Below are 22,451 nucleotides of genomic sequence, written 5' to 3'. Positions count from 1 at the left end.
CTACTATTGTTTTTCAAACAAAAATCTTTTCTTCATCTTGTTATCAGTTCAAGCTACCATCCTGTGTCTATCTTTCTTTCCTCATGCCCAAGTTCCAAATATTTCATAGTTATGGTTTCTATTTTGCTATCTGGCTTTTGCCCTCAACCCATTATTGAAATTGCACTCTTGCAGCTCACAAATGATCGCCTGATCAATACATTCTTTTGAGCCCTCATTCTTCTTGACATTTATTTTTGACAGTTGATTATCTTTCCTTCTTGAAACTCTCCTCCCTCGTTCTGGTACACTGCAGTACCCTGTTTTTTCTCTTCTACAAACTGCTCTTCCTTTCATTACATCCATGGCTTTTTCCTCCAACACTCCAAAATAAGGTGCTCCCCAAGGCTCTGTCCTCTTTTCTTGGCAAGTTCTTCCTTAATAATCTTTGCTATCTACCCTTACATTTCAAATACTACCTTCATGTGAAGGATCCCCAAGGTTATATTCAGCCAGTATCTCTTCTGTGAACTCCTAACCTATACTTTCAAATGCCAACAGGACATGGTTACCTTAGGGCCCCTCTGACATCTCAAACACATGTCCAAACTTACCAGCTCCTCCACAAAATCCATGTTTCTTTCTTTTTTTTGTTACTTGTTCTCAGTCAGCCAAGACTAAAGACTTTGAATCATCTCTTATTCGTCTAACTTCCTTTCCAATACTTGTAAATCAGTCACAAAATTCTTTCCATTTTTTATGTCCAGAGGCACACTCAGATGTCATGACCTTCCTATCACCATTACCCCTCTAACATTATGGTTAAGGCTGTTATCACCCCTCACCTACACACTTCTTAATTGGTGTCTCTCTTCAGTTTTTCCCCAACCCAGTCTATCCTATTCAATGCTGCCAGAGCATTTTTTTTTTCCCAAAAAATGATCCTAATACTTCGCTGATCAAGAATCTCTAATGGTTTAATTGTCTCTAGAATAAATCTAGACTCCTTACCCTGGTATTCAAGAAGTTCATACATGTAATTTTTGGTCTTACAAATATATCAGTTTTCTGTTTCTATGGCTTAGTGTTTGGGAATATGGACTCTGAAGCCAGATTGTTAAGTTTGAATCCTGGCTCCTCCTTTTATTAGCTGTGTCACCCTGGACAAGTTTCTTAACCTCTCTGTGCCTCAGTTTCCTCATCTATAATAGGAATAACAACACTTACAGGGTTGTTGTGAAAATTAAACATATGAAAAGTGCTTAGAAAAGTGCCTGGTAAGCTCTGTATAATGTTTCATGGAACAAATACTTACTTTTGCCTATCCATATGCACATATGCCAGGAACTCTAAGGATTTGGGGATAATATCAGTAAACAAAACAAACAAAAATCATTGCCCTTGTGGATCTTAAATTCTATAATAAAAATAACAATTATTATTAATTGTACATTCTGTTTCTGGAATACTCTTCCTGCATTATCACCTTTAAAATTCTACCTTGACTTCAAGACCCACTAAAATTTCTTACCCCTTGAAATCTTACCTTGTAGAAGGTTCTCATTTGAACTCCTCCAACTCTTTAAATCTGAATTACAGCATTTATCACATTTTACACATTCTACCAAGTTATTATCAAATATCAAACATATCAAATATTATGCTTACTTGTACATGTTTTTTTAATCTTCCTTGATGGACTGTAATTTTAGCAATTATCCCTATTCATTCTTGTAAATAGTATAGCATGATGTACCTTGTACTCAAGCACACAGTATATGCTTAATAAATATTTCTTGGATGAATGTAGGTAAAGAACTCTTTGCATGAGCTTTCATTTGACCTCTATTAATTAACCTTATCTTCTTTAATTGAAAATATAAACTAAATTTAAAATATAGAACATTTTATTTTCAACTTTGGAAATATCAAGTATAAGTATCAAATATTTATTGTTTACAAATTGGTCTTTTTCATTACCATCATTTGGCACCTTGTCTACTAGTAGGCTAATTTTTGTTGTTTGCTTTACTAAGTACTCTATAGCATATTTAATGTCCCCCGTTACCACTGTTTGGAAGGTGCCCCTAAGTTTTTATTAAAGAAGCCATTGTGGATAGCATATATTTCAACTGTATTTTCTATAGTTAGTACAGGTTTTCCCCATCTTTCACTTCCAAACATGATAAAAAAAATGTCCAGGTACTCACCTGCAATTTTATGGTTCATTACTTATTTCCCCCCTCTATTCCAAGGAACTGTAGATGTTTGAAATTTGTTTTTATGACATCTGAAATAAAAATGTAGTTTTTTTCTAAATTATCAACTATCTTTCCTCTAAATTTGCTTGCTATTCTCCAGCTATGACTGGAAAGACCAGACCAACTACAGGCTCTCTCCTACTTTCTAATCTGTATTTGCACAATGCTACAGTAGAATATAGATTACTCTATATTTTTTAAAATCTCCTTTATACCACTTAACCTTGCTAAGCCATCTTAACTATTCCTTTTATCGAGGCAGAGCCCCATCAGAATGGCATAACAATCTTCTCTTTTTTAATTAACAAGGCCAACACACACTGGATTTTAAATAATGATCGAGGATTTTTTTTATTCATTAAGTTTCAGTATCATTACAGAAAATGTTATGGTACAGAGTTGTTTAACATTGTTTTTTCTTTGCTCTTGATTTCCACATGAATGCTGGTAACACTAATATCTGTACAAGATCAGTCTTTGATTTTATTTTTTATTCTGTACAATTTTAAATGTATTGGTTAAAAAGGCTGTCAGCACTTAAGGAAGCATTTTTTCCCCCCAGTTTGTTTGTTCAAATAAAAGGTATCCAGTTACTGCCCAAGAGTACTGTGCCTTGAGGCTACTGGGATGTGAAGCCCCCCCAACCCCGAACGCTCTGTGGGGATGGTTCTCCTTGAGGCAGGGCAGGGCCACCACCCAGTCACTCTTTGTTTGGCACTGTGCACATAAACACGAGATACATGATAAAGAACAAGCAAAAGCTCTCTGTAAAGCGGTTATGAAGCATACTAAGAAGGGAAATCCAAGTGTTGCCTACGCTAGTATAAATAAGCAGACAGCCTTGATTTAAGAGCATAAGTAGTTGTATTTTAAAGATGAGAAAAACACAAGTTCTGCAGGCACCTACTGCTGTCTACTAAAAGCTATCGCTATCAGACCTAGCATTGAACACACAAAGCAATTTGCAAGAAAGGAAAAATTTGCTTTGATATAATCAGAATAGAGTTGTCTGTTAAGATTTATTTTTAGGTGTTTTTTTCTTTAAAAGGTATTTAAATTCTTTTGAAATATAGTTCAAGATGTTGACCATACAGATCAACTTTTATCCAAATCAGAAAAACTAGCTGTGCCGTTGCATATTACAGGATACAGTCAATGGTATGTAGACATGCATCAAAGCTTTCTCCCACTGGTGACCATCATAGCCGTCCGATGACCATGACGTCCACCACCTCGCCCTTGTGGAGCTCCACATACTGCTCTGTCTTTGGAGGAAGCATCAATAATCCGTTGGCGCTGCGCATGCTCATCAGACGGCTGCTCATCTGATTACCTAGGAGGAAATACTCTCATTACAGCAGCATCAGCGTCACGGTGTATGCATACGCAGCCCTTGCAGTTCCTTTCAGAATAAAAACTGATGAACAGAAACACAGGTCTTCAAGAGGAAGAGAGATGATCAGACTTCCCAGTACCTTTTTCAGGTGACCTTGCTGCTGTATCCTACTACCTTCTCACTGAACTTTAAAAATAAACATTGCAAATTATTGCTTAAAAGAACAAAACCAAAATTTTACAGCATTGTGGAAAATGCCATAGAATTTCTCAATTCAGGCTAAAATGTGATGTGTGTCTGAAAAGAGAGGCTTTTACACTCTATTAAAATAATAATGATAATAACAGCAGTGGCTACCATTTCTTTAGTATTTACTAAGTACCAGACAAGGTGGTAGACCTTTTACTCAACTCCCTTATTTAATTCTCAACAACTCAAAAGAGGTTAGATAACTTGCCTAGGGTCCTACTAATTAGTTGGTGGCCAATTTGAATGCAAGTCTGATGGCAAAGCCCATCAGAGACCTACTCACTGTGCCAGCTGATGTTTGCACTTAATAGGACCTTTGTTTAATTTTTTCTGGAATCCCATCAAAAGTCAGGTAAAATACGACTAGAGAAGTTGGGGATAAAAGTTTAAAGTCTACAGCAGGTAACTTCAGAACTGTGAATTATCAACGTTGATTTCTCAGTCCTTAAATCTTACCAGTACCTAGTGTATAGTAAAGGCTACAGAGAACCACACTCTAATTGGGCTTTAATCTCACATTGATGGGTGGCATAGCCACAGTCCCCTCCTTTTCCTACAATCAAAGTTATGCTCAGAACTTACTGGTTGAACAAACAGATAAAAATCTTCTGTAATTTTAGATTTGTATTTCAAATGTTTATCTAGAAAATATGGCTCCATGGAATAACAAAATCTTTATTAATTCTTTTTTTTGTTACTCTTGTCCTGTTATGCTACACAGTTTTAGGAATAAGTTAACATCTAATCTTTCAAAAGGGAAAATGTACAATAATTACAAAATTGGGTATACTCAAGGAAGGAGGTTATACATAAATTTGTGTTTTAACAGGATGGGTGTATAGAGATACCTACAGGTGTGAATGACTAACCTGTACTCTGTGCCCAAGGTAGTGGTTCTTGGTGATGCCAAGTCAGTATACACCGATGGTATTCTGGGCGAGGATCCAGTTTTACATCACATGATAACTACAGAAAAACGAGGAAAAGAAAACAAACTTGATCACCTGATCATCTCTGAAAACTACAGGGTGGTGGCAGTTGTGCAAAGAGTTCAATGGACATGGAAATATCTCGGCATTCTGCTGTCTCCACCACTGCCACCTTATGTTCTTAATACAGGAAGTCCAGAGGTTGCGTTGCTCTGGTGAAAAGAGAAAAGAAGGCTAAGAAGTTGGTATCCGCAGTAGGAAAAAGGGCAGATGAAAAATATAAAGTCTATTTTTGAATTCTAACTTTACCTCTGACCTATGAATTAAGAAATCAAAGCAGATGTTTTAACATTGAAAATAAAGGAAGTAGACCTACACAAACATACAAGCTCAACATCCATTTATCTGTGTGTCATCCAACTGTCCATCCATCCATCCATCCATCCATCCATCCATCCATCCAGTAAAGATTTACTGAGGTGCTAATTCAGCTACTCATTCGTACACTTAGCTTTAATATGAAAGGGATACTTTCTTTTTAAAATTTTTATTGGAGTATAGTTGATTGACAATGTTGTATTGGTTTTAGGTGTACAGTAAAGTTAATCAGGTATACATTTACATATATCCACTCTTTTTTAGATTCTTTTCCCATATAGGCCATTACAGAGTACTGAGTAGAGTTCCCTGTGCTATAGAGTAGGTCCTTATTAGTTATCTATTTTACAATAGTGTGTATAGGTCAATCCCAATCTTCCAATTATCCTTCCCCACCTCCTCCCTTACCCCCAGGTAACCCTAAGTTTGTTTTCTACATCTGTAACTCTATTTCTGTTTTGTAGATAAGTTCATTTGTACCCTTTTTTAAGATTACACAGATAAGTGATATCCTATGATATTTGTCTTTGTCTGACTTACTTCACTCAGTATGATGATCTCTAGGTCCATCCATGTTGTTGCAAATGGCATGATTTCATTCTTTTTTATGGCTGATTAATATTCCATTGTATATATGTACCACATTTTCTTTATCCATTCCTCTGTTGATGGACATTTATGTTGCTTCCATGTCCTGGCTATTGTAAATAGTGCTGAAATGAACACTGTGGTGCATGTATCTTTTCAAATTATGTTTTTCTCTGGATATATGCCCAGGAGTGGGATTGCTGGATCATATGGTAGCTCTATTTTCAGTTTTTTAGGGAATCTCCATACGGTTCTCTATAGTGGCTGTACCAGTTTACATTCCCACCAACAGTATAGGAGGGTTCCCTTTTCTCCACACCCTCTCCAGCAGTTATTGTTGGTAGATTTTTTGATGATGGCCATTCTGACTATCTCATTGTAGTTTTGATTTGCACTTCTCTAATAATGAGTGATATTGAGCATCTTTTCATGTGCCCCCTGGCCATCTATGTCTTCATTGGAGAAATGTCTATTTAGCTCCTCTGCCTATTTTTTGATTGAGTTGTTTGTTTTTTTGATATTGAGTTGCATGAGGTATTTGTAAATTTTAGAGATTAATCAAAAGGGATAGTTACTTTCCTTTCTCTTGATTATTCCCCCTAGTGTCCCAATACTGATAAACAATCTCATTAAAGCAAATAAAAGTAGTCTCATAAAAGTTATACCACTTTGGTTTGGTCACATCACTGGCACTAAAAGAATTCCTCTGAATGAATCTTTGCTATGGAATGGCATCATTCATATCTTTGTAACACAGCCAATTTCTGTTCACACACATTATACAGAATGACCAATCAACCTTCAACCTGGAGCCACTGTTTCTTTTTATCTATGTCATTAAATTCATCCTGAAATCTGATCAAGGTGATAATGTGTTGGTAGCAGGTGCCTAAAAGGTATGACTTGAACAAGTTTATACAGTACATAATTATGATCTATAGCCCATCAAAGATTAGTTCAATGTTAGTGAAAACAAGACTCATTCCAATGCATGAGAATTAACATTTTCCATTAGCATAATAATCGTTTAAGCTACTCTACTTAAAATGGTCTAGAAATCCTTTACTCAACTAAAACAGATATTGCTTAGATTAAATGATACAGTTAAAACTTGACCTGGAAATTTTGATTGAAGTGAGTTTATCACTAATCCATTCTGGTTACTTTGTTTTAAAATATTCTAATAATATAATTAGAATATTAAAACATTCTAATTATGCTTTTTCTCTGGAATCCAGAATAAAATTCAATTCTAGGGTGTTTCTCCTTGATTAAATCACATTCTACTCTTTCACATGATACTACTTATGTTTATACCCTGTTTCATATCTACTGGGGGGTAACTTGCCATTGTTCCTAAATTATTCTGTGCTTACCTGAGGACAAAAATCTCTGTCTTTCAACCTGAGTGTGTGTGTTTGTGTTCTCCAGTACTAAACCACAAGAGCTATTCATGTGGCTGTGTCATTTGCTAAGTGTTTAAGGTTTTTCCCCAGCAATGGCACTGACTGGCTCATGGAAGTACAGTGGAGCAAATACTGTACTGGGAAGACACTGGCGCCTAGGTTCTACTCCGTTTTACTGCTGACCGATGTGCTGTATTGGCAACTTATTTTGCTTTCCCATACCTGTTTGTTCATCTACAAAATGGGGTTGTTTGTTTTAAAGGAAGATATTTGCTAATTTAATAAACAAGAATCAATTGCATCAAATTAAAGTGAATGAAATTTTTTTCACAGCCTCACAAATAGCTGTTCCTTTTGTAGCAAGAGATGAAGCTAATTAGATTTTTATGGCATTTTACTGAAATGCATAATACTTTATTCACCAATATATTTAGTTACACTGACATTATAGTTCTGGCATATTACATCAGTTAGCTTAAGAAAGCACCTATTTACTATAAGCTTCAGTGCTTATAAGAATGATGTACCATGAGTAAACATACACATATATCAATATTTTGGTGGAAAAACATTGCAAATGGTGGATGTTTCACTCCTGCCGATTTCTTCTACTCTTTCAAAATTGGGCAGTGAGCTGTGGACTAGGAGTCCTCTGTTTCCTTTGAATATTTTGCTGGCACACAGTAGTCACTCAAGAGATAAAATTGTATTATTTGGTATAGTATTATATGGTATGCTCTACATGTAAATGTCTAAGAGAGAGAATGAGAAAAAAAAAGAAAGGTCAATGAAATGAGATAAGCCACAGACTGGGAGAAAATAATTGTAAAAAACATACCTAATAAAGGTCTGTTATCCAAAATACACAAACAATTCTTAAAACTCAATAATAAGAAGATGAACAACCTAATTAAAAACTGGGCAAAATAATTGAGCACCTTACCAAAGAAGATATACACATGAGAAGTAAGCATATGAAAAAATGTTCAACATCATAAGTCATTAGGGAATTGCAAATTAAAACAACAATGAGATATCACTAGATACTTACTAGAAAGGCCAAAAATCCAAAACAGTGGCCACACCAAATCCTACTGAGAATGTGGAAGAACAGGGACTCTTATTCACTACGGTGGGAATGCAAAATGGTATAGCTACTTTGGAAGACATTTTGGCAGTTTCTTACAAAACTAAATATATTCTTATCATACAATCCAGCAATCACAGTCCTTGGTATTTACCCAAGTGAATTGAAAGTTTATGTTCATACAAAAACCTGCACACAAATGTTTATAGCAGATTTATTCATAATTGCCAAAACTTGGAAGCAACCAAGATATCCTTCAGTAGGTGAATGGATAAATGGTGGTATATCCAGAGAATGGAATATTATTCCTTGCTGAAAAGAAATGAACTATCTAGCCGTGAAAAGACACGGAGGAACAAACGCATATTAATAAGTGAAAGAAGACAATCTGAAAAGGTAACATACTGCATGATTCCAACAATATGACATTCTGGAAAAGGCAAAACTATGGAGACAGTAAAAAGATCAAGGGTGAGCAGGGAGGGAGGAACGAATAGGCAGAGCACAGAGACTTTTTAGGGTTGTGAAACTGTATGATACTACAATGGTAGATACATGTAACTGTACATTTGTCAAGACCCCTAGAATACACAACACTGAAAGTAAACCCTAATGTAAACTATGGACTTTGGGTGATAATGATGTGTCACTGTAGGTTCATTGATTGTAACAAATGTACCACTGTGGTGCAGGACATCAACAGCTGGGAAGGTCGTGTGAGTAAGGATGGGGTGGGGAGGAGAAGTAATACAGGAACTCTCCGTAGTTTCCGCTTAATTTTGCTATGAACCTAAATGTGCTCTAAAAAACAAAATTTGTTACTTAAAAAAAGGGGAGAATATTTTTTCCTTCCTCTTTGTCCTGTCCATCTTTTAGAGAAGTGACCTCAAAGAATTATCTAATACAGTAAATAATTAATTGCAAACAGTGTAATAGGGCACAAAGTAAATAATCAACCCTTCTTAGGGACACTGAGAAAGGCTTCACAGAGGGCATGATGCCTGAGTCTTATGACTAAGGAATTTTCCAAGCTGAGAAAAGAGATGGGGGTGGTTAGGAGAGAACCTCCTAGGAAGGAGATCTCGCGTCCGTTCCGGAGGCAGTAAAAAGCTTGGTATGGTCAGAGTGCAGGATGGGAAGCAGATGAAGCTGGAGGGGAAAACAGGCCTTGGGATGGAGGGCCTCCTGTGCTCACTTGAGCACTTTGGATTTAACCCTGCGGTCATGGGAAGCATTGAAGAATTTTAATTGGAGATGCTGACATGATTAGAGTTAGAAAAGGGATTTAAAAGGAGGCAGGATTAGAAGAGAAACCATTAAACATTGGAGCCATCATTCAAACCAGCTTATTTGGCTACAAAACACAGGGGATGTGGATGGTAGAGGGCGCTTTAGAAGAATGGTGAAGATTTGGAAGACTGCAGTAAGGAATGGAAAAAGCTGATCCACAGGATATAAAAGGATCATCAAGGGGAATTTTGGCCCCTGCTGAGGTTTGTAAATTGGAAGTGATAACTTGAACAGCTGTACTCTCTTCTCTAGTTGTACTCAGTGCCCTGGGAATAAAAGTGAAGGACAAAAAAGGGAAGATTGATCTAAGTTTGTGGATTCTTAGAGTGACTACAGTGCATGGAAGAAGAGGCAAAAAAAATTTGAGAGTGTTAGAAAAACATTGAAGTGATACACCACAGGATTTAGGTTGGATGAGGAAAGGGGTAAAGCCAGAAGGGGCTTATGGGGAGGGAAAAGGGCAGGGGTTATAGGAGTGTTTAAATTCTTTTATATCTACTGGTAGGTAACTTGCTGTTGTTCCTAAACTGTATACCAGAGTTGGTGATTTTTGAGGTGGAGCACTTCATGGTATTGAAAAGGATGTGCGTATTGAGTTGCTGAAGCAGAAATAAAGTTATTTAGAATTATGGAAATAAAGCAACTGATGATAAGAGGTGAGGGAGAGAAGACTTTTAGACGATTGCCAAAGACCTGAAAGTCTTGGGAAGGTTTGATGGTGATAATGAGGGGAAGGTGAAAGCTCCAAGAAACTCGGGGAAGAGGCTGGACTAAGCTGCACAGATTGGAGAGGAGAGTTTGTGAGAAAACAGATGACCAGAGGGTATTCTATTAGAGTGGAGGTCCCAGGTGACATGCTCCAGGCCCTGGTTGGTACTAAGGGCCTGGATTCTGCTCAAGTCTGGTCAAAGCTTCCAAAAAGTGGTTAAAGGAGTTTTACACTAACTTTTAAAAGTACTAGAGAAGTTATGAGGCACTGATTTCATTAGTCCAACAGAGAGGCGCTCGAGCTCATCTGCCTTACAAATCATCTAAAATTTATCAAGTAACTTTAAAAATTCTTACACCTGTTGGTGCAGATCAGTTTTAAGTTAATTTTTCCAGTTTCTATAACCTAGTTATATTTTTCATCTCGGAATAATAATAAAACTAGTTTATATTTCTTATAAATCATAGACAGTTCTATCATTTTCAATATCTGTTTTTTAATCAATCCATAGGCCATTATATTCTCATATAACAGGCATCCAGTTATACCTTTTGATGTTCAATGACTGATCTTTTTTAAAGCTGAATAATGCTCCATTGTACACATACACTTCATTTTCCCTATCCATTCACCTGTTGTTGGAAATTTGGGTTGTTTCCTTATCTTTGTACAGTGAATTATGCTATAATGAACACTGAGGTGCAAACATCTGTTTGAGATCCTGATTTCAATTCTTTTGGACATATACCCAGAAGTGAGATTGCTGGATCATATAGTAGTTCTACTTTTTTTTTTTTTTTTTTTTTCTTTTTGCGGTATGCGGGCCTCTCACTCTTGTGGCCTCTCCCGTTGCAGAGCACAGGCTCCGGACGCGCAGGCCCAGCGGCCATGGCTCACGGGCCCAGCCGCTCCGCGGCATATGGGATCCTCCCAGACCGGGGCACGAACCCGTATCCCCTGCATCGGCAGGCGGACTCTCAACCACTGCGCCACCAGGGAGGCCCAGTAGTTCTACTTTTAATTTCTGAGTAACCTCTGTACTGTTTTCCATGAGGCAACATGGATAAACCTAGAGGACACGATGCTAAGTGAAATAAGCCAGTTACAAAAATACTGTGTGATTCCACTTATAGTAAGTATCTAAAATAGTCACTCACAGAGGCAGAGAATAGCATGGTGGTTGTCAGGGGCTGAGGGGAGGAGGGAAGGGAAATTGTTGCTCAATGGATATAAAGTTTCTGTTATGCAAAGTGAATACATTTTAAAGAATCTGCTGTACAACATATTACCTATAGTTACCAATGTGGTATTGTGCACTTTAAAATACTTTAAGAGGATAGTTCTCACATTAAATATTCTTAGCATGAAACAAACAAATCAAAGAACACAAAGAAATGTTTGGAGGTGATGGATATGTTTAGTACCTTGATTGTGATGACGGTATCACAGGTGTTTGCATATGTCCAAATTCATCAAAATGTCTACATTAAATATGTGCAATTTGTGTATATCAATTATACCTTAGTAAAGCTTAAAAGAAAGAAAAGTACTGATTTAGTATTATAGTTTAAATTGCCAGGAAAATTGTTCATTAGTTATTACATAGAAACTGTGTTACATATTAGTTTACTAGTAGTAGTAAAGCAAACTGAAGTTAGTGTTGGTGGAGAAAGGGACTCTAATTTCTGAGTGACTTCTACTGCAGGTGTAATTCCTCAGCCTTAGTGGTCCTTTTCCAAACAATATGGTCTCCCTTTTCTTCTGCTTCACTAGAGTCTCTTTCTTGTCCTTTAATTGTCTTTTTCTGAACTGTTTAAAATTTATCAGCGGGGTCACAGAAAAAGTGATCAGCTAAATTGCTGTTCTAAGTTTACACAGGGGAAAGGGAATTCTTGTCCCTCCTTCCATATAGGTTTAGTATTAGTTTAGTATTCTATTGACCATTTTGTCATTACATATCCACTCCTAAATGGACTTCTAGCTGGAGAAAATTATTCACTTTAGGAGTCATGGAATAATGTGGGAAGGGAATAAAAGGGACTTTTATTTCCTTTCCCTCTGTTTTCTATCATGAAGAGGGGACTATAACCACATTTTCCCTCAAAACTAATATAAAATTCTAGACGTTTGTTTTGGGCAGTTAAAAAATCATATCCTAATTTGTTATTAGGCTTCAATTTTGGTTTCCGGTCATTAGAAAACATTACCCTGGCTTTGATGATGGTTGGCCGAGGATCCAAGATGCCTTGCATCTTTCTCAGTGCAGGCACAACAAAGAGATTGCAGGTGACCACGGCTGACACAGGATTCCCTGAAAGTCAACCAAGCAGTTATTTATAGTACACACATAAAAATTTGCTATATAATTATGACTGTCTATACCTTCAGGTATCATAGAGAGTGAAACGACTAACCACTAGCATTCCTCTTCTGAATCACCTTGAATCCAAAAGGATGCCAGAATAGAGCTGTAGTCAACCAAATGTCACAGAGGGTGTAAATATTTGGATCTAGCAGTGAAATGCAGAGGCTTCTGATGCACCGAAGCTGTTTGACACCATTTATATCTGCTTTCCTGAGAGCTGTACATTGAAAGCCTTTAGTAATGAGTTTGCACTTGTTATTTTTAAAATGTTCTAAAATTACCATAGTATTACATGCTCAGTGCCAAAAAAAAATTAGCAAGTAGGATAAGAATAAAGAAATTTATCCATAATCCCCTCTAACCAAAAATTTCTTTAAACTAAAAAAATAAAGCTAAATGATTTAAGATGTGAAGGACTTGAAGGCGAATACTCTTAGGAACTGAATTATGTTCCCCTCAAATTCATATGTTGAAGTCTTAACCCCCAATGCGACTGTATTTGGAGAAAGGACCTCTAAAGAGGTAAACAAAATTAAATGAGGTTGTAAGGGTGAGGCCCTAATCGAATAGGACTGGTGTCCTTATAAAAATAGGAAGAAACACGAGGAGTGTGTATACACAGAAGAAAGGTCATGTTAAGACACTGAGAGAAGGTGGCCATCTGCAAGCAAGGAAGAAAGATCGTAACAGAAACCAACCTTGATCTTAGACTTTCAGTCTTCAGAACTGTGAGAAAATAAATTTCTGTTGTTTAAGCCACCCAGTCTGTGATATTCTGTTATGGCAGCCTGAGCAGATTAATACAAATACCAAGTTTTTTTGCAGTTTTAAGAAAAATTTGAGGAATTCAACTGTACCTCTCCAAGAAGAAATCTGGGTGTGTCATGCACTTCAAAGAGAGGTATGGTGGGCTATGAAAAAATGACTGAGCTGAGAATAACAGATTTAGCTTCTTGCATGGTATTGTTAACTAACCAAGCTATGCGACCCAGGCAAGAGTTCCAAACCTTTCTGGGTCTAATGTTACTCATCCACAAAATGAAAGGTTTGGATTATATGATTCTTAATATTCCTTTTGGTTCTAAAATTCAAATTTTACTAATACTTTTATACAGTGGTATGTGAGTATGCATATATATAGAGAGAGAGGGGATGGGGAATGCTTATTATATTTTAGGTTACCTTGGCCTGGCTTTGTGCTGCTAATTTCATCATCAAAATAAAAGCAATGGTCAGTTTAGCCTATTACTAGCTAAAACCATACCTTTAATTTTCTTCTACCCACAAAAGCAGTTAAGAATAGATTTTTTTAAAGCTGTTAAAAAAAGTTGTGATGAGTAACTGATTATTTCAATAGAAAAAGTGAGTTGTCCCACAGAACAGCAGACTCTTAATGAGAATCAATTGCTTTCCTCTTGCCTCAAAATACAAACAGATGGAAAATTTTCTGGAAAAGCAAAAAAAGGGGGAAAAAAAAGAAAAAGAAAATAAGAAAGCTATTGTTCAACAATGATTACAGTATTCTTGTAATGCTACTGTTTTATAAAATTACTCTATAAAAAATGAATTGCTCTATATAAGAAAAGGGACTGGAAAAATCAACACCAAGAAGATTGCAAATAGTAGTTATTTCAGGGGGAGGGAGATTATGGATAACATTTCTTAATGCTTATCTGTGTTTTCTAATGTTTTTACAGTGAACACGTTACTATAGTAATTTTAAAAAGTTAAAAAAAGAACAAGTAGATAACATAACTTTTCAACTGCGTTAGAACTTATCAAGATTAGTAATGGCTTTAATTGGAAGGACCTTAAGAAACCAAAACTCCAATTCTGAGTTTTCAAATACTTATAAAAAGAACCACTTTGCTGGTTCTACAATCTGAACATGTGAAATGTTGCTGCCCTCTTTTGGTAGTTTCAGGCTGAGCAGTGAAAATCTCAAAATAAAGTAGCAGTTTTAAAATAGGCTATTTAATTATAATTTCTTTGGCAGATCAACACTTAGTAATGGCATAATAGGCTCCCACAATAACATACTTTGTAGGTCAAGTTATATCTTCTGTAGACAACAAAAACAGTCTTTTCTAGTCAAAATGAAGCTAGGAAGATGATTTCATTTCTCTATATAATGGTTTTCAGAGTATCTAGGGATGTATCAAAGGCCCTAAGGAGTTTTGTACCACAGAAATCGTTTGAGGACTAAAACTTTATTTACATGACCTCGCTCTTAAAATTTCCTATATGAGAGAAACATACTCTCTTTTATGCTTACAGATAGGGGCTTTAAACATTCTAAAATTTTCTGCCTGCTTTCTTTTCTTTCTATCTCTATTTTGAGCTTTATTTAATATAAAAAAGCAGGTAAATATCCCAAAGCCACCAGACTTGTACATATGAAAGGAATAAGTAGGTTATTTTCTAAAGGAATCTATGCTAAAAAATAGAGAATGGGACACTGCTACAGATCAGAGGATAATTTTTAAAATTGAAAAAAATAAGTAGATACACAAAACTTCTAAACTGCTTTAGAATTTATCAAGATTAGTAATGGCTTTAAAACCTGGCTTTAAACGCACAGCCAAAGTCCAAAAATTGTAAACTGAACCACTTTGCTTTTTCTATAATCTGAACATGTGAGTTTCTGCTCACGGGGGAGAGGGTGGGGATAATGATGTGGTCAGACTGATGATGCCTGGGATTTGGCTGAGAAGCATCAGTATTTGCAGCCCCTCCTTCTGTGTTGCTGCTCTCCCCAACCAGTTCCAAGGGAACCAAAGGAACCAAAGGAACCAGAACCAAAGGTAGCTTTGTATTTTTTTGTTCTAGTATTTCCATGGGCGATTCAAGGCCCTTTGGCCCCTTGAGCATAATACTCTAGTCGTGAGAGGTAATTATACTGTGAACTTTGACCAATTTCCTGTAAGGAAAAGCAGGTGCCCTAGAAAGATGTAGTGACAGTTAACTCCTGATTATCATCTTAGGGTCTGAAATGTGCTTTGAAAGATACTAATTTGACTTTCACACCAACCCTAATTAGCCCCATTTTATAGATGAAGAAACAGCTTCAGAGAGGTTATGTGATTTGTCCAAGGTCATACAGTATGAAAAGCTGGAATTTGAACCCAGGTGTTTCAGATTCCAAATCATGCGCTCTGATAGGGGACTGGTCACCTGGGAAACAAAAAGATTTTGGTCATTTTTCCAGAAAAAGCAAAAGAAACTATTTCAATTATTCTTACCTGGGAGTGCAAAGATTATTTTTCTTACACCATCAATATCCAAAGTTGCAAATGTCGTTGGCAGGCTAGAGGAAAAGCAGAGGTTGTTTGTTAGTGACTGCTAAGCAATCTGAGTAGTAAGTTAAATACTGCAGTTTTCTTGTTACATGGTTCTTCATACAGGTCACCTATTGTGTAAAAGTACTTTCCTGTTGACTCTCCTTTAAATCTTTATAACCTGAAGTGTTTCGAGAGCATTTAAATTAATTCTTTTTTAGCATCTTCTGTTTTCAAGTAACCAAACTTCCTGGTTTTCTGTAGTTTACTTTTTTTTCCTTCTTGCCAGTGCCATAGAAGCTTATGCCAAATCCTGGAGTTTCTCCACCCCTCTAGTTAACAATGTCTATACACTTTTTTTTCTGCTGGAGAATAACAATCATTCTTTTTACCTGAAGACTACCTGGTAATACATGTCTATCAGATAACTACCTATTGTTCAAGATGAGTATTTCTCAGCCCTTTAAGACTATACTCAGCAATAAACATAAAAGCTTCCCTCCTATGAAGGGAATGTTTTGAAATGCCAAAATAAATAAAATACCATGACTAGAACAAAATTAAAGCAATAGTAATTTAAAAATATTATCAAATTATACTTCCTCAAAAGTCTGACATGAACCCTCATCCTGGGGGTGTGGAGAGGGGTGTGAGTGTGAAGAGGGCAGGTGGTTAATAATAGTGACTTTTTTCTATTGACTACTCTTTTTTTATTTTTATTTTTTATTAGTTTCTGCTTTATAACAAAGTGAATCAGTCATACATATACATCTGTTCCCACATCCCTTCCCTCTTGCGTCTCCCTCCCTCCCACCCTCCCTGACTACTCTTAATATAGAATTTCAGCTAAAATTTTTATTATATTAATGAACCTTGAGTGATGCAAAATTCTTAGGGAATGCTGAAATTTCCAAGTAGCTGAAAAATTACCCTTTTAAGCACCCAAATTATTTTTCTTTTTACTATTTTTGCTCATTGGTTGAAAGAAGAAAGGATCACTCACTCATTACCTTTTGCAATAATATGATGAACATTAACATTTTTGATGAATTGCAGCCATCATTATGAATTGATTCTACTCTGCTATGATACAGAGATTTTGGGTCACAGGGGTATTAAACCATAACATGACAGTACACGTGGCGGTGTTCCTATAGTTCTTGTTTCTGTTCTTTTTCCCCTAGTTTTTTTTTCTGTAGGTCCCCTTAATGCTAGACTGCCATCATCTTGACCCTTAAAGCTGGCCTTAGGTTTGGGAAAAAGAGAGCAGTAGTAATAGTTACATTGTTGGAATGATAATAATAATAGTAATAATAGAAGTTACTATTTTTAAAGAAACATCTAAGCATTATATCCATTATTTCATTTAATTCTTACAATAGTCCCATGAGGTAACAATTGTCATCCCATTTTACAGATGAGGAAAATGAGACTCAGAGAGATTAAGAAATTTGGCCAAAATTACTCAGATACTAAGATTTGAACCAAGGTTTTTCTAACTTTATGCCTCATAATTAGATAAGGCTCTCATAGGGTACACTGTGAAGTGTTATTACATGGACTTGGTAACATCTATTCTTGGCTACTCTAAAGCCTTTTTTTTGCTTACTTCCTGATTCTTTGCTGTGTTTTAGAAAACTGAGATTAGACTGTCATATCCATTTATAGATAGGTTATTTGGCAATGACTGTTACTGTGTGATGAAAATAATTTCCAAGATACATCTTCGACAACAGCTATGCTCACTGTAGATGACCCATAAAAACTGTGATTGGTAGATCTGGTTGATAATATTCCAAATGCTTTTTGAGTATCTCCGTGTCTGAAAGGAAAGAGGTTAATTGCATTCTGAATGTACTGTATGTGGGAAGAGCAAAGCTAAATTGTTCTTGAGCTTTTTATATTTCTTCTTATTCTACTATTAAGTAGCAATTACCCTTAAATTCTTCTTATCTTCAGACAAGTATAAAATTCTGGCCAATTAAAGGCAGCCCATTTAAAGTTCTAAACCATTTTTTTTAATAGCAAACTAACACACATAATAAGATTGAGGAGGGAATGCTTAACACCTTCCTTCTACTGTATTTAAAGCCAATTTAAATCATCTTTTGAAACTTGCAGACAGCTACTGTGATTTCTCTGAAGGTACTCATTTTAAAAAGATTCCATTACAATAAAACATTTTGTTATGTCCACTGCTATCGTTGAGTGTTTTATTGCTAGACTGTGAAGTTTTTGTTTAGGATCTGGAAAGCCATTTCCTTGAAACTCAACACCTATTGTTCATTTTTCCTCTTGAGATCAGAATGTAACAGCTTTTATACAATAACCAAAGTCACAGAATATTATGACTTTAAGGGAGGAGAATAAACAGTATGAACTGATGAACTCCTACAGCTGAAGTAAGTGGTAAATAATAGACTAAAAATAAAATGAGTACCAAAATTATACATCATGGGTGCTGAGATTAATTTAATAATAGATAATTTAAATAATAGATATTATACAAATATTTCTCCTCTAGAGGTGAGGGTAAGTAATGTCAGCTTCTTTCTCACTGCAAAGGAATAATCAATTCAATTTTTGAGATTAGTGAGAAGTACATTGACATACTTTTGGGATGTCCTCTGTATGCTAATCAAATTAGTACTGCCCATGGGGACAGAGTAAAAAAAAGCCTGTGTACTCATAGCATAATAATATTTGCTTAAGACAAGATATTCTTAATAAGAATGATCCCAATCCAGCACCTTCAATAGTAAAAGGGCCTTGTCAGTGGCAGCATATCAGAGCAACTACAGAAATACAATGCCAAGAATTCTAAATTCTATTACATTGTGGAGAAGGCTTTAGGGACAATCTTAACTTCATACTTAAATGTAAAGCCTGATCTCTGCCTTAGAACTGACACAAAGTATCCAATAAATCAGGGAGATTAGGAGGGCTGGTTTGACACTTCAAAAAGGTTTCTGGAATTTGCTGCTAGTTCCCATGGCTCACTTGTAACAACTGTTAAGTCCCACCTCTACTTTCTCTTAGGGTTCATATGAGCACCCATCAGAGTATGACCCTGAACTAAAGCATCATTACTGTTGTCCCTGACAGCATGGAGGTGCGCTGGAATGCTCACCCACACACTGAGGGCTTTCAACAGTGTTTTTATAATGTTTACATATCACAGGTTTATAGAGGAGCAGGGGTCTGAACAGGCGGGCTGTTGTTTAAAGACATGGCCACACATATTTTATCAACACTAATGTTTGCATTCTTTGAGGATTTACAATGGATTACAGAACCTCCATTAGCCCTTCCTGAGGGAGCTATTAGTTTTCAGGAGATATGCAAGATCTAGGTATGTGGTTACTTTCCTTTCCTCTTGGGAGGTAGTAAGAAGCAGTATGAAACACTATTCATGAAGTATTCTTACAAAAAAAAATTGAATCTGAATCTAATCAAATGTTTAGGTCTAACTTCCAATGTACAGAATATACTGGAGAGATACAGGAACAAATTAAATGCCACCACAAGGAAGCAATCAGCCAAATCTATTCACTAGGACAAAACTAGGACAAAAGATTCAGTTGCTTCAACAAGTCAGTGGCATGCCAAAAAAGGGGGCGGTGGTTGGTAAATGTTTCTGTTTAATAGAAACTTAACCAAATACAGTGAGTAGACCTGACTTGAATCCTAATTCAAACAAAACATATGTAGGAAGGCATACTTTTCCTTGACATTTGGGAGAATTTTCAAATACGATCAGGGTATTAGATGATACTGAGGTACTCTTATTTATTCTGTTAGCTGAGATAATACCATTGTGATTATGTAAGATAATCTGCTGTTGTTATTAATAATTGAGATGTATACTAAAATGACATGTCTAGAACTTGCTTTAAAACAATCCAGCCCTCTGTCCCCCCAAAAAGGTGAAGAAGGGGACTGATAAAACAATTACAGAAAAATGTTGATAGTTACTGAAGTTGGGTGATGGGCATATGGGGGTTTCATTGTACTCCCTGCTTTTGTGTACATTTGAGAATTTTCATACTGAAATGTTTTTTAAGTGAGAGAAAGAAGCAGAAAAAGAGAAGGAAGGAACTAGACATGGAAATTAAAGGGAGAAAAGGTTTGGAAAGTTGCTTTGCTTTGTTTAAACCAGACCCAGTGATTTATAAAGAAGATGAATTCCCATTTCAGATAGGATATACACTTGTTCAAAAAACTCTAATACTATAATATTTCTTTTATTAGAATAAATAATCCATAATAGAAAATGTAAAAAGAAAGCATTTAAAAACTTTGTTAGTCAAAGCAAGCCAAACCAATCCCATATATTAGATAACAAGATTATTTTCATACCCTGGTTTCATAAAAACCCTGCCAAAATGGATCTGGGCATGAAGATCAATGTCCAGCACCTGCTTGAGATAGTCCTGCAAATATGAAAAATAATCACTTTACTTTCGAACATTCTAATATCAGACTTTCAAACTTTAAATGAAAAAAATAAATTTATAAGACTGAAATGAAAAGAAACACCTTATTTTAGTGAAGTTGATTTAAGACAAATATTCCTTCATTCCTCATTCATTTATTCATTCAGTAAATATTTACTGAGCACCTGGCATATGTTGAGTATCAGTCTATGTACAGGGAGATACAGCCTTGAGCAAAAGAAACAATGTCCGTTCCCTCATAAAAGGTACATTCTAATAGAAGTAGTTAGATAGCAAACCAAGTAATCACATTAACATATAAATCATTACTTGATAGGTTGTTGTCTCTCTTTTAAGGCAGAATTTTATGTCTGAGAAAGGATGTTAATAAATATGACTTAAGTAGCTGTGCCTGGGCAGTGAAGCCACATGTATGCATCACACACTATTCTGTCTAATAACTTAAAATGATGCACATTCCTTGAGGAGACACTTGGACATTTGCCCACAGATTACCAAATCTAAATAAGTCAACTAAAAATGTAGGGAGGGAGCTCTAAAACAGAAAGTCAAGGGTGTTTAATTGCTCCAACTTTATATTCTGCTATTACCAACACAACCAACCTAAGGTTATGATCAACCCAGAGCCATCTGACAAAACATGATCTTTGGAAAGGAAAGGTAATACTGCCTTGTAGTTGGTTTTGTAAACATAAAGAAAAAAATTGCAGTTTAAAAAGTTTCTCTTAAGTAATACAACCTCTTGGTCTATTACTGAGTTTCCTGCTCACTAATCCAAGAGTCTAGTAACCTACTAAAATTTTAAATATTTCACAAGTTATGGGACACTTTATTTTATTTATTTATTTATTTTTTGCGGTACGCGGGCCTCTCACTGTTGTGGCCTCTCCTGTTGCGGAGCACAGGCTCCGGACGCGCAGGCTCAGCGGGCATGGTTTACGGGCCTAGCCGCTCTGCGGCATGTGGGAATCTTCCTGGACCGGGGCACGAACCCGTATCCCCTGCATCAGCAGGCAGACTCTCAACCACTGCCCCACCAGGGAAGCCTGGGACACTTTATTTTTAAAAGCTGTTTCCTTCTATATCCACAGCCTCAGCCAACATCATCTCACCTGAATTACTGAAATAGGTCTCTCTGCCAACACTCCTGCCCTCCTCCAATTTATTCCCGCCACAGTAGTGAGAGAGGCCTCCTGGAAACAAATCTGATCAAATCAATATATAATACTTCATTAACTTCCTAGTTTCCAGAAACAAGTCTCAGCTTTTAAATATCATAGCAAAGATTCTTGTATTTTCTAGTCCCCTTCTGCCAATCATTGCTCTTATCAGGCAATCCTTTTCCCACCAGCCTGATTCCTCTTCCCTAATCTCTCTCTCTCTACATTCCAGCAGGACTATATTGCTGTCAGTTTTTACACTTTCTTGCCTCAAATCTTTGAAAATGTTCTTCCTTCCGTTTAGAATACTTTCTTTCCACCCTCCTCTCTCTCAATCTCTGAGATGACTCTCAATCTCAGTCATCTTCTCAGCCTCCCCTGAATTCCCAGGGCTGGATAGTAGATTGATTATTGATTTATGTTCATTTTTAGGTTATATTATTAGATGCAATAATTTAGAATTTACTTGATGAACTGATCCATGTACATATATGAATAGGAAATGTCCCTGCACCTAATATCTAGTAATCCTTTTTATCTTAATTTTCTCTGATATCAAGAGTCATACCAGCTATCTTTCCTTGTAACATTTTTCTCATCTTTTACTTTCAATGAGCTGTGTCCTTATATTTAAGGTGGGTCTCTTATAAGCATCATGCAATTTGTTGTTTTTTAAAATCCAGAATGACAATTTTAAATTGGAGGACTCAGTCCATTTACATTTAATATAATTGCTATATTTGGGGTTTAGAACTATTGCCTATTTGTCACTTTTGTTTTTATTTCTTTTTCTTCTTTCATGTCTTTCAATTCACCAAAATTTTTTTGTTATTTAATTTTCTTTCTTTTCTATTTGTTAGTTACACATTCTCTTATTATTTTAGTGGTTATTTTAGAGATTACAACATGCATTCTTAACTTACTACAATCTCTCATAATTTGGTATTTTTATCATTTCCCAGTGTAAGAACTTTAAAAC

The 22,451-nt window shown here is 36.1% G+C and overlaps 1 protein-coding gene across 3 annotated transcripts in view; it reads right to left on the bottom strand.

The window, feature by feature from the left end:
• Window positions 1–2,583: 2,583 nt before the first annotated feature.
• The window catches only part of GPHN (gephyrin), a 639,047-nt gene continuing 619,179 nt past the window's right edge, over window positions 2,584–22,451 (bottom strand). For all 3 annotated transcript variants that reach the window (XM_081229975.1, XM_081229976.1, XM_081229977.1), the window contains 5 exons: window positions 20,215–20,288; window positions 15,820–15,884; window positions 12,420–12,523; window positions 4,695–4,791; window positions 2,584–3,573 (listed from right to left, as the gene is read on the bottom strand). In XM_081229975.1, coding sequence (XP_081086101.1) covers window positions 3,440–3,573; window positions 4,695–4,791; window positions 12,420–12,523; window positions 15,820–15,884; window positions 20,215–20,288 — 474 coding nt within the window. In that variant the 3' untranslated portion in view covers window positions 2,584–3,439. The remainder of the gene's footprint in view (window positions 3,574–4,694; window positions 4,792–12,419; window positions 12,524–15,819; window positions 15,885–20,214; window positions 20,289–22,451) is intronic.

The sequence above is a fragment of the Mesoplodon bidens genome, assembly GCF_964165515.1.
Source record: "Mesoplodon bidens genome assembly, chromosome: 3".
In the NCBI taxonomy this organism is placed as follows: Eukaryota; Metazoa; Chordata; class Mammalia; order Artiodactyla; family Ziphiidae; genus Mesoplodon; species Mesoplodon bidens.
Note: the sequence above shows the minus strand (reverse complement) of the source record. Positions and strands in the feature narration are given on the sequence as shown.